This window comes from Ruditapes philippinarum, unplaced genomic scaffold (genome assembly GCF_026571515.1).
Source record: "Ruditapes philippinarum isolate M1 unplaced genomic scaffold, ASM2657151v2 ctg739_1_1_1_1, whole genome shotgun sequence".
NCBI lineage: Eukaryota > Metazoa > Mollusca > Bivalvia > Venerida > Veneridae > Ruditapes > Ruditapes philippinarum.
In genome coordinates, this window is record NW_026857088.1 from 1 (window position 1) to 13,041 (window position 13,041).

Consider the following 13,041-nt stretch of genomic DNA (forward strand, 5'->3'; position numbering starts at 1 on the left):
GGGGGGGCCAATTTTTGACCCAGGGCTTTTTACTTGAACAAACTTTGTAGACACCCATTAGCACATGTTTAATGCTAAATATCTTAGTCTCTAGCTCTTTGGGTTCTTTAAAAGAAGATTTTTTAAGTTTTTACTATATGCATATAGGGAAAATCAATGACCCCCTGGGGCGGGGCCAATTTTTGACCCTAGGGCTTTTATTTGAACAAAGTTGGTAGACACTTATTAGAAGATGTTTCATGCTAAATATCTTAGCTCTAGCTCTATGGGTTCTTTAAAAGAAGATTTTTTAAGTTTTTACTATATGCATATAGGGAAAATCAATGACTCCCTGGGGCGGGGCCAATTTTGACCCAAGGGCTTTTATTTGAACAAACTTGGTAGACACTTATTAGAAGATGTTTCATGCTAGATATCTTAGCTCTAGCTCTATGGGTTCTTTAAAAGAAGATTTTTTGAGTTTTTACTATATGCATATAGGGAAAATCAATGACCCCCTGGGGCGGGGCCAATTTTGACCCAAGGGCTTTTATTTGAACAAACTTGGTAGACACTTACTAGATGATGTTTCATGCTAAAAATCTTAGCTCTAGCTCTTTGGATTCTTTAAAAGAAGAATTTTTAAGTTTTTACTATATGTATATAGGGAAAATCAATGACCCCCTGGGGCGGGGCCAATTTTGACCCCAGAGCTTTTATTTGAACAAACTTGGTAGACAATTACTAGAAGATGTTTCATGCCAAATATCTAAGCTCTAGCTCTATGGGTTTTTTAAAAGAAGATATTTAAAGATTTTTCTTTCGGTTGCCATGGCAACCAGAGTTCTGCATGGAATTAAATTCTTTGAACAATTTTTAAAGGTGACCACCAACATTCCTGTGAAGTTTGGATGAAATTGGCTTAGTGGTTTATGAGGAGATATCATTTGAAGCAAAAGTTTACGGACGGACGATGGACGGACATACCAACTTTTGATGTTTATGAGGCAAATCAGCTCATAAACACCACCTGGACCAACGTCCATAAGCAAAATAAGCTCATAAAAACAAAAAAATAGCTCTTAATTTGAATTTTATGAGTTTTTGTTCTTTATTTAACTACGGAATGAAGCTCATAATAATCAAATGTTTGCTCGGACGGACAGATGGCCGGACGCCGGACGAAAAGCGATCACAAAAGTTCATCCTGTCACTTTGTGACAGGTGAGCTAAAAATCAACAATAAGAACACATTAAATACTTCAGGAAACTTTTAATCTTTTCAATTTGAGTATATGAATATCTTCACTACAAAACTGACTGTCTTGTCTGTGCAATGGTATCTTTTCTATTTGGAACAACTTCCCAACCATCTGAAACAAAAATAGGATCTTAAATACAACCATATTCTATAGGTATTCATAGTGATATTTTAACTTTAATCTTTGACCCATGGCCTTATAAATGAAAGCAATCCTGAATATGGGATATTTGTTGAAGACAATTTTATTCTGAAGTTTAATATTCCTTTCACTAAAAAAAAACAACAATTTTTTATTAAGTAGAAGCATTTTTCAGTATAACATGCATAAGGTCTTTGGTAATAAATATACAAAAAAGAGATACATGTAGCATAGGGAACAAAAATGTCAACTTAGGCTATAGCATCTGCAAAATTTGGCAAGTAGGACAACCGCCCACTGCTCATCAAAAAGGCGATAAAAAGTACTTGAAATACATACATGTAATTATGCTGTAAATTATTATGAAGGTGAAGTGACTGGAGTTTTCACAATCTTTATGTCAAATCAGATGATTATATCACAATCAATGAAGATGATGACTCCATTGGAGGGGAGGAGGGACACAAGTAGAAACAGTGTGAGTCTAAATTATATAACAAAGAGCTGCACAAGTTAAATCATAGTACAGTATAAATATCACAAATAGAAGTATTGAGATTATTTATCAATACATGTAGTTAACATGTTCTATTAAGATATTAAGGCTGAGACATACTAGATTGGATATGATACTGGATACAAGACTGGATATACCTTGAAATTTAAGGGACTATGATCCACGTACAGAGACTACTTGATGCTGAATTTGGAACAGAAATATTAGTTAACCCTTCTTTGATTACATAAAGTTATTGTAACATATTGGTGAATTATAGCTGTTACAGATTTACAGATGTTCACAGGTACAGATGTACCTGGCCACAGAACTCTGTACACTTTCTACCAATTTTGATAAGATGTTTCTGTCAGGGGTTTAGAATAATATTAATAAAAAAGATTCTGTTTTATTTCTGTACATCTGAAGAATGTTTAGTGTATTTTAAATAGAGATTGTTGTTTACCAAATGACCTTTGTGTACTTACAAACTGACCTACTGATATTTGAAAAACAATGTATTTCAACTAAGAAACAGAAAAAATATTTATATTTTCAATGATGCTATCAAAAATTGAGTATATAAGGGGGTTTTCAGGTCATTTGGGGGAAAGAATGAAGAGGTTTACATTTGACAAATCACTTTACAAACCTTCAGACACCTTACAAACCTTCCACACAGAAGATTGGGAAACAAATGTAGCCTTGATAAATAAAGACTTTAATTAATTACTTACTTCCGACTACACAGAAAATCGTAATATACTCTGAACAAAGGTACATAAGTATAATCTTACATGTAGAAATTTTCTCTGTAATGCAGGTTTGTTATCGGTTGTCCTTTCCTCATAACAGCAATATATACATGTATCAGAGCCGCACAGATCATCCATGGTCTTAACCAGAGGTTCTAGAGACTGAAAAATAGAATATTATAATTGAGCAGTGTCACGACAAAACCAACATAGTGGGTTTGCGACCAGCATGGATCCAGACCAGCCTGCTCATCCGCACAGTCTGATCAGGATACATGCTGTTCGCTTACAAACCCTATAAAAAGTAGAGAAACTGATAGCGAACAGCACAGATCCTGATCAGACTGTGCTGATGCGCAGGCTGGTCTGGATCCATGCTGGTCGCAAACCCATTATGTTGGTTTTGTCATGACACGGCTCAATTTAGTTTAACCCTTCACCTGCTGGAGGCAACTGATTCTGCCAATACAACATGTCATGGTCTGCATGGTTCTCTTTATTAATTTTTTATCCCCAAAATGATGAATGGTTTAGTCCAGTTTGAAAGACAGACAAGTCCATTTAAGATATGTAGCATGATAGGGGATATTATCAAGTTTGTAGATATAAAGATAAGTAAGAAACTAAAAGCAGAGCTAGAATATATCTTCTATTTGTATTTATGAAGAATACATAGGTAGACAAAGGTAGACCTAATAAACTGTCAAGATAATTTACCAGTATTAAATAGCTCTTTAATTGTTTTAATATCCTAAGTTACACCTATGCCCCACAGAGCTTAGTGTAAATACTATTTTTACATTTTTTTAATTTATTACTTTATATTTTACATGTGTCAAAAATATCCGCAACTAAGATACAACACAATGCTGATATATTCGTTGTTGAGATTATTCCTTATTATTATTCATTGGTGATTTTTCTGCAAAAATTGTAAAAGATCCTATTTCTAATTATACCTTGCAAATTTCAAATCCTGTCTTTAATAAAAGATGACAGATATCAAGTATGTAGACTAGTAAATGAATTGGTCAAAAAACTGTTATTTATGCCTGATGGATCTGCTAACCATTTGCCTTCTGGAAGCATTTTCCACCAGGATAGAACCAGGCAAGCCTGCACATCTAAGCAAAACATCTGATCAGGCTCTATACTGTTTGAAGCCCAATTCTTATATTTTGACATTCAAAATACCCTAAAAAGTAAAATGGAATTTACCAACTTTAATCATTTAAATCACAAATTCACCAGGTTAAATGTTTTACCTCCTCATAGTATATACAGTCTGCTAAAAGTAATATGTCCACATTGGGGTACTCTGTCTTCACTTCAGATCCCCAAACAAGTTCCTTAGCTTGTACTGGATGCTGGAACAGCTGTTTGTTTGTGTCTATATTTAGCTGCATCAAGGGGACGAACTGGTCTAGATCTGTTATTGACACTTTTGCTCTAAAATTATTTAGAAAAACAACTATTAATTTACTGTAAACAAAAGCTGTCAGTAGGACAGTGCACTTAACTATCCTCAGTGCTTCAAAGTAAAACAAAAGCCTGGATAATGTAGAAATTTCTAAGTTCAAAAAGGGCCATAACTCTGTCAAAAATTCATGATAGAGTTCGACTAGAGTTATGGACCTTGGGTAGCAACCTATTACGCTCTCAAATAAGTGTGTGAAGTTTAAACCCATTCCCATATTTTAAGATACCAACATTCTCACAACAACTTAACCAAAGCGTGACACCAATAATCCAGCTAATAATAATCACAATAACCTTAAATCATATATAAGAACAAAATTTGGTAATACGGGGAAGTCAAAGACCGGGCCCGCAAAGCGGGTCCGGGCTTTGGCTTGCCCGGCTATAGACTACACGTGTATATTTAAAAGAAAATCAAATAAAAAACAATTAAAAAATATATAGAATTCTATACCTATCAATGAAATTTTCAGTGTCAGTTCTAGTCTGGCGCCGCCATTTACAATGTAACTCAATGATAAAACTTAAAGGCGGGGTATTCCGATAACGGAACAAATCTCAACTTTTCGGATAAATAATAAACGTCGAGTGTTCCGAGTGAAAACGGAAGCGGTGCATGTAATACCGAATGACAATTTTAAAACGGAAAGAAAGAAAGGAATTTTTTAACGACTTCCCCGTTCATAGGCTTTGCCTAATTTCATATTAGGAATATATCTGTTCATTTATACCTAATGCAAATTCATATAATGAAACTGATAACTGTAGGTTATGCACCATAAGGCCTAAGGGAAACATACCAGTTAGGTTATTACCATTTTTGGAGGTTACATACCACTTTAATATACATTTTGTGGGATGACATAACATTGAAATATACAGTATATTTCCATGTAATTTCTATGAAACACAGAGTAGTATTAGGCATAAAAATTACAATACAAAAGTAAATGAACGAATTAACACTAAAATAATATCAAAGCAATAGTAAATGGCAAAAGTTTTACTTGTATCTACTCAGTACTGTACTCACACAGTCAGAAATGAATAATTAAACAAATAAACAAGTTAAATTAGTTAATTACTCTTAAAATTAATTGTGGTTTCAATTTTATTTTTAAATCTCATTATAAAAATAAATCATATCGATTAAAACCAAATTACGTATATTAACATAATAATATTTATACCTGACTAAATTCGCTATATAAACATTTTTTATACCATACAGAGTTGTTCCCCGTAGATATCAATACCCCATTTTCATGGACTTGAAATACACCTTTAAATATCTTACTAAAGATCTAAGCTCTTGCTATTGAAGAAATATATATCACTTTCTTTTTAATTTACCCATAGCTGGCAGCCATAAGTCCGACCACGCCTGTGCCTGCTCCTATCTCCATAACATTTTTATCCATCAGATCTTTGCCCTTGTGAAAGTCTTCAGACTCGAGATATTTAGCAAGAACTATAGCCGCATCCCATACAACACAACCGACATCTCCAACCTCGCACTGGTTTATCTGCAGGACTTTTGTGTCGTTTCTTTCAATTTCCCGGACAAAAACTTTTTCGAGATTCATGGGCGCAGACATGTTGTAAGGGAGATCACTCTTCAAATACTTTTTAATCTCGAACTTTCAAACGCTTGACAACATTGACATGTCAACTGGCTGGCAAAGGTAAGGAAACAAAATCAATCCTTCATGACACTGTACAGCTTATTTATAATATATGATTCATTGAATACATTTAACGCATAGACTTACAAGTAATAGTTTATTACTAAATATTGATTACTATTCGCCCCACTGACGATTCACCTCTTTGACGATTCGTTCTGCAACAATTCGTACCACTTTAGTTACCATTTTCCCACCTCAAAATATTGATGTGATACCTCACTAAAACAAAAACATACAACATTCGTCAAGACATTTGATATGAATAATTGATTCAATTAAACGTGCTTTTATCGGTATGTATGAATTAAAATGACATTGTTCATTTTTTAGCCCAACAAATTGTACGCTTTAGGGCTTTTAATTTTATAGACTATGGTCACCCTTCACAAAAGACAGACATCTATGTAATATCAGATTATAAAGAAGGTCGGTCTTGCAGTCGAAATTTTGAAACTACATGTCAATAAAAGAAAACTGAAAATGATTTGCTCGAGTCCAATGAGGATTCACCACTTTAAAAATTAATCAAGTAGATCTAAAATATTTCAAAATTCATGTTTTGCATGTATTTGTTTTTTGTATAAAGAAATTGGTTTCTCATGCTTTTCGCGGGATATTTTGACAGGTGCAACTACAGGGGCTGTCAATAGTAGAGCTCTGAAGTAAACAAAACCTAAGCTCACAGGGCCAGTATTTTAGGGTTTTAACTATGACTGTCAAGCTTTTGCAGAAATTGAATGTCAATTCATGAGGAAAAGGGAATAAGCACTTTTTTTGCATAAAAATAAATCTTTTAGTTATTCTGCGTTTCGTTCTAAAATTGTTGTTTGCATAAAGAATTTTGTTATGCTTTCTGCATGCTTTTGCGATATATTTGACAGTTATGTTTTGATAATGTTTCAAATAGTGCCTTCATTGCAGTAAGCTGTTTTCATATGGCACCCTGATGAAAACATATTAAAAAATTGTGCAACAGTGATGAATATTAAATTTAATATTAATATTTTTATTGGTTTCAGCATGTTTAACATATTGGAGCACAGAAACAGGACCACAGACTGTGGTGCATGTTTGAGATCCCATACAGACTTTACATATTCAGTGTTAGCGATTTTCCCTAACTTTACTGAGTACCTGGGACTCAGTGCTAATAGATCTGTTACGTCCCAATTCAAATGGAACGAGTCCTCAATTACAAAAATGTCAATGTTTGCATAACTTCATAATACAATCAAATTTGAGACTGTTGATGTTCGCGGATACCATTGATAGGTTGGCCCAAAACGAGGCCGAGCACTTGCTCCTAGTCTACGTTTGGGATATAAATCTGCATTGCTAATGAGAAAGGAACAAATGAAAATGAGGTGAAAGTCAAGTTCTTATAATACAATTTATTTAAAGTGAATAGAAAATCATTTTCAAGCAGAGCAAAAAAACTTAAGAGAGAATTGACCAATTATCGGGGAAAAAGTGTTTCGTCCCAGGGACTCAACAGCCCTTTTTTTCTTTCCTCCCTGGCAATTTTAGCGAGTAAATTGATATGTTTACTCAGTAAACGCGAACACTGATACTGTTTGACCAACCTATAAATATATTTACATAGTATCTGATCAGGCATGCCAAAATTAACTGACAATATTTCCCAAGTTGTTCTGCAGCCTCTAAGGACAAGTGAATCTTTTAAAGCAGCATGCCTCTAGATTCATGTTAATTTTCATAAAATTGATTGGTTGTTGTCCTAAGAGACCATTTTAACTGTATGGGAAAGTCCATGTTAAAATATCTTATTGTACATTTATCATACATGTACCTTTATTTGCTGTTTACTTTTATAGGATGTTTGAACAATGGAGTAATGATTTAGTAGGGAGACAGGCATTGAGAAAGAGCAGTATAGCTGTTACAGTAAAAATGCATCAAAGTGCTGATACTAATGTAAAAGGTATCATTTACAATACATGTTAGTTTTGTTGTGATTTCTTTTTTTTCTTTTTTTTTAAGGAATACCAAAAAACAAATATTTAACATTCACATCACTTAATAATAGATAATTCATGTAAATTTAATAAATAATTCTTGAATGTAAATTTAATAAATAATTCATGTAAATTTAATAGATAATTCATGTAAATTTAATAAATAGTTCATGTAAATTTAATAAATAATTCATGTAAATTAGAGTTAACTGACCAGTAACTATTGATAGTTAATGGTACAATTACAATTTAGCCCTTACCATGCTGGAACCAAAAGTGATGAGCCTTTGCCACCAGTATAGAGTCCCTGCAACCTAATGAGACTCTATATATTTATGGCTTGGTTACTTGATATCCTTAAAGCTGATAATGGACACTTTTGTAAGTTACAAAAATAGAAGCTGGAGAAATTCATTTGATTATGAAATTCAGAAGATTAACTTATAATAAGAAGGGATATACATGTATATTGTTTCTATGGGAAAATGGTCAAAGTTTTTACAAATCACTTGTCACTCACCACTGCTGTGGGTTCCAGTCCAATACAGGTATTGAATGTACTGTATTAGACTGGAACGCACATAATTACTGAAATAATGGATTCAGTGGCTCCTTGGATCTTTCTCTGTCATTAAATTTGCTATGGGTTCATTGATTTGCCCACTTGAGGCTGAAATTTGGCCTATTCCTCAAATATAGTTTCCCCAATTTTAGAACAACTGCCCCCTTTATATTTCACAAAAAAAGAGAAAAACCCTTGACGTTTTGGACTTATTATATAAAGGAAAGCAGTATGGATATGCCTTGCTGGTTTAAATTTTCTCCCAAAGGTTCTGTTAACAACACATCTCCCCAATAACTCCCCCTCACCTGATAGTACTCTCCACCTTACCGCAAAAAAAATGAACAAATAACACTGGGACCAAAATATACCTGTAGATGATCTTACCAGAAAAAGAAACAATTTGTTGCAAATGTGCAGAAAAGTTGATAAAATTTGAAAGCAATGCACATTATGTACCTTCAAAACATCATGTGCATGTAATATCATTTGAGTAAAAATCTTACTTAATCTTTTAAACTGTGTATGTAAACAGTTATGGCTATAGGAAGTCTATGTGTTACTTAGAATGTTTTAACAATTGTTACTAATATACAAAAAATGAAAAAGTCAGTTTTCAAAATGTTCTTTTTTTTCTTCTTAATAGATACCACAAGTTCGGTGACTTCTTTAAGTTCTATGAGTCCTTTAAAGAGGAGTAAAAGAAAAAGTTCTAGTCCAAATAGCTATGCAAAGAAAATTACAGATGAAGAAGAAACCCTTCCAAAGAAATATAGCCCAAAGAGATCTCCTCAAAGAAAAAAAATAGGCAAAAGTATGACTGAAATAAGCCAAAAGATCAATCCTGCTGACAGAAAATCAAAAGATAAAAGTGAACAAGAGATGGAAAGAAAAAGGGACAAAAATTCAGTTCTTGTGAAGACAGTCCGCGGTAAGAATGTCAAGAAGAAAAAGACCCTTTCAAGCAGTTCTGTTTCTTGTAAGTATTAAGAGTTGTTTGCTTTGTAATCAGTTTTCATTTGTACATTAATTACACTTTTTACAGTGAAAATATGCTTACATTCTGCTTTTTTTCAGGATCTTAGATTATGACATAAATTGATAAGTGAACAAGTGCTCAAAATGGAATAAGGTCATTGAGAAATATGTCGAGATGATGAACATTATCCTTCATTTGAAACTTTAGAAAAATTAGTACAATTATACAATATAATACATTATAAAAGGCCACTCAGATTGCAAGGAATGATAATGCTAATCCAAAACAATAATTGATAAGTGTATAGCAATGATGTTTTCTTATATAATTGGTCATTTTAACCCTTAGCCCTGTTGAAACTGAAGATGATTAGCTTTTGCCATCAGAACAGATCTAAATAGAACAAAAACACCAAACTTTCCATCTCAATCATAAATAAAAAAATATTTCTTAGTGGGGTATGAACAGCTTTAAAAAATACCGTGAAACTCCTAATAAACGCCCCATCCCCTAATAAAGGCTCCCCGAGGAAAACAATCTAATCATCAGTGCTGAACTCATAATTAAATATTATTCAAATCATTCAGAATCCATTTTATTTTATAGTAAACACAAATATGTATAATTTGAACTTTAAAACCTTAACACTTTTAAATGTTATTACCAACACTAAATGTATTTACAGTGATTTTTTGAATAAGGAAAAATGTGTTGTAATAATAGCCCCCCTTTTGGAAAATGTTAAGCCCCTGGGGGCGTTTAATACGAATTTTACAGTATGACTATTTTTATATTTGCATGACTACACACTTGCTGTTGTCATTGTTGATTGATATAATTGTGTCCAAAATATTTTCCAGCTAGGGCATACTGCAGCGAGTGTAATATTACATTTTCTTCTGAGTTTTACTATGATAATCACATGTACCACAAGCATGGGGATGACCTTGACTTTAGTACAGGAAGTAGTATTAAGAAGCTCAAAACATCTGAGAAGAAGTTGGATGTTACAAAGCTAGATTTCAACAAGAAGAGTTCACAAAAATCATCAAAGTTAGATCGCATGTATGTATTTCTTTTATATACTGTTATATTAGAAAATATCTCCCATTTGTCTTCAAGAACTACATGTATTGAAATAGCATGTGTAAGTTATAAGAGATGCACTTGGTATATTAGGGGAAAGCACTTTCAAATATTGAAAATATCTGCATTCATTTTAGCCCGTGAAAGATTGAGACTTATTTCAATCACTACTGATGTCATATTAATTAATACATGTATGGTCCTAACCTTAGTAGGTCTCAAACCCACATTGATCTCCGCTTTAATAAGGAGACACTTTAACAATTTGATCAAGTTTTACCTAATTTTAATAATTTGGGGAAGGTCTTTCTCCAACATTTTAAGCATAATTATGTTCTTTACAGTGTTGGTGCAAAAGCCACAAAAATATGACTGAAGACTTAAAAACATTTATATGTACACATATTCATTTTAATTGCAGAGTTTGTGGTGAGACTTTATCAAGCAATAAGAGCCTGGATGAGCACATGAATATTCTCAATGATGAACACTCTTTAGTCCGTGAGGATTATGGCTTATTGTTTAGGGGCAAAGGATCTTTGTTCAAGCATGAACAGTCCCACACAGACGAAAACATGTATATATGTAATGTGTGCCAGAAAGAGTTTATGTGTAGATCGTATCTTAGAAACCATATGAGGGTACACGATGAGCGAAAGTTTGTCTGCGATTATTGCTTCAAGTGTTTCAAACAAAAAGCACATCTTCAGAAGCATATCAAATGTATACATGACAAGGTCAAAGATCACGTGTGTGCTATATGTAATAAAGGCTTCTCAGTCCGAGGACAGTTAATATTACATGAGAGGAAGCATACAAATGAACGTCCGTATGTCTGTAAAATTTGCAAAAAGGCATTCAAAGATGATAGTTACTTTAATCGGCACATGAGATATCATACAGGGGTGCGTCCTTACGCTTGCTTACACTGTGAGAAAACTTTTGTTCAAATTATTGATATGAAACGTCATAGTGCCGTGCATCAAGAAGAACTTCCATTCAAGTGTGAGATATGCGATCATAGATCAAAGCTAAAAATAAACATGACGGCTCATATGAAGCTGCATTCTGGGGACGTATACACATGCGATGCTTGTAATCAAGATTTTTCAAGTGCAAGTAATCGAGACAGACATTTTAAAACTCAACATACCTTAAACAGTGGGTTACAGTCATTGACTAAAAAGTAATCATAAGTTAATGTGTACCTCGAAAGGTTTGTAATTAGCAGTAAAGTGTTTAAAAGAAAAAGGATGTTGATTAGAAAAGATTATATTGTGCCATAATTCTATACAAAGTATTCAGTTTCTAGTCTCAAGTTATTACTACTATCATGCTTACTCTGTGCTTTTTGGTTTTTTTTTTAAAGGTTTCTTTATTTTTTAAAGTTTAATATGGAAGTACATATAAACTTGTATATATCCTTATTACATGTATGTAGGAGAACAGCTATACAATAAACACTGATAAAAAAGAGGTGCAATAATACGGCAATATACCGGTATATTTCGATGCAGCATCAGGCAATGCATACCATGGTACAGAACTCTTGTACTGCAATATTTCATGTTATATTTCTCTCTGTCAGATTAAAAAATATGAGCCCCGTCACAACAAAACCAACATAGTGCGTTTGCGACCAGCATGGATCCAGACCAGCCTGCGCAACCGCTCAGTCTGATCAATCCAGACCAGCCTGCGCAACCGCTCAGTCTGATCAGGATCCATGCTGTTCGCTATCAGTTTCTCTACTTGTAATAGAGTTGGTAAGCGAACAGCATGGATCCTGATCAGACTGCGAGGAAGCGCAGGCTGGTCTGGATCCATGCTGGTCACAAACGCACTATGTTGGTTTTGTCGTGACCGGCTCGATTATGTTTTCACATTTTGTCTTTTTCAAGCCTCGTAAATAAATGTGTAAAAACCTTTTTGAAATGACAACACATGTCATTTAATCTAGAACAAATGATACCAACTTGAAGTTGTTTTTTTTTCTTTTTACCTTTAATACCAATGCATTTGTTTTTGATGCTGGTCTCAAATAAAAGATCTAAAGAGCAGATAATGTAACACTGATTTATTTCTTGATAAAATTCAGTTAAGTCACAAGTTGTGTTTCCATTCCAATATTATAGCATGAAAGAGGGTTGGTTTAAATGGATAGAAATTGTCAAGGTAAAAAGTAGAGTATTTTGCAATTTCATTTGGAAAAAAGGGAAATTTAGGAGTAAAATTAAAATTGGCAAATTTAAAAAATGTTGAGCTTAAAAAAAAAATGTTGTAACTTCTGACATGTACATTGTTTAGAGATTTTGCAAATTACAGTATCTGCAGACGCAATTATATACATGTAATATCAGTTATATCACATGATCTGATCTTAATATCAGTGTTTATGTTTTGTTTGTGCAATATATGGTATATTGTTGCACCACTTTTATTTTGGTTTTAAGTAAATTTATGTTGAATTTAGTCACTTGCATTGATTTAACTATACTAAATCATATGTTGTTACAATTATGTTTCTGTTAAATGTTTATGAAGTAATACATTTGTAGTTTTAATCTTGTTCGCTATTTTGCATTTTAAGTTTTCCGAATAAGAATTCAAATTTGTATTTAATTATGATTGTTATTGA

General features: G+C 33.2%; 2 protein-coding genes across 3 annotated transcripts; one reads left to right on the plus strand and one right to left on the minus strand.

Moving 5' to 3' along the window:
* Window positions 1-1,237: 1,237 nt before the first annotated feature.
* LOC132748736 (protein N-lysine methyltransferase METTL21D-like) lies at window positions 1,238-5,938 on the minus strand. The gene is made up of 4 exons (XM_060738355.1): window positions 5,466-5,938; window positions 3,899-4,082; window positions 2,676-2,795; window positions 1,238-1,352 (listed from the first exon to the last, which is right to left on the minus strand). The coding sequence occupies exons 1-4, from the start codon at window positions 5,708-5,710 to the stop codon at window positions 1,242-1,244; spliced, it is 660 nt and encodes a 219-aa protein (XP_060594338.1). The 5' UTR covers window positions 5,711-5,938; the 3' UTR covers window positions 1,238-1,241.
* Window positions 5,655-12,018, plus strand: LOC132748734 (zinc finger protein 567-like). Of its 2 annotated transcripts, none has more exons than XM_060738352.1 (5): window positions 5,655-5,797; window positions 7,636-7,760; window positions 8,985-9,317; window positions 10,178-10,382; window positions 10,825-12,018. In XM_060738352.1, the coding sequence occupies exons 1-5, from the start codon at window positions 5,778-5,780 to the stop codon at window positions 11,591-11,593; spliced, it is 1,452 nt and encodes a 483-aa protein (XP_060594335.1). In that variant the 5' UTR covers window positions 5,655-5,777; the 3' UTR covers window positions 11,594-12,018. The 2 variants fall into 2 exon arrangements, with proteins under 2 accessions (XP_060594335.1, XP_060594336.1); XM_060738353.1 differs by having other exon boundaries at window positions 7,636-7,742.
* Window positions 12,019-13,041: the final 1,023 nt, after the last annotated feature.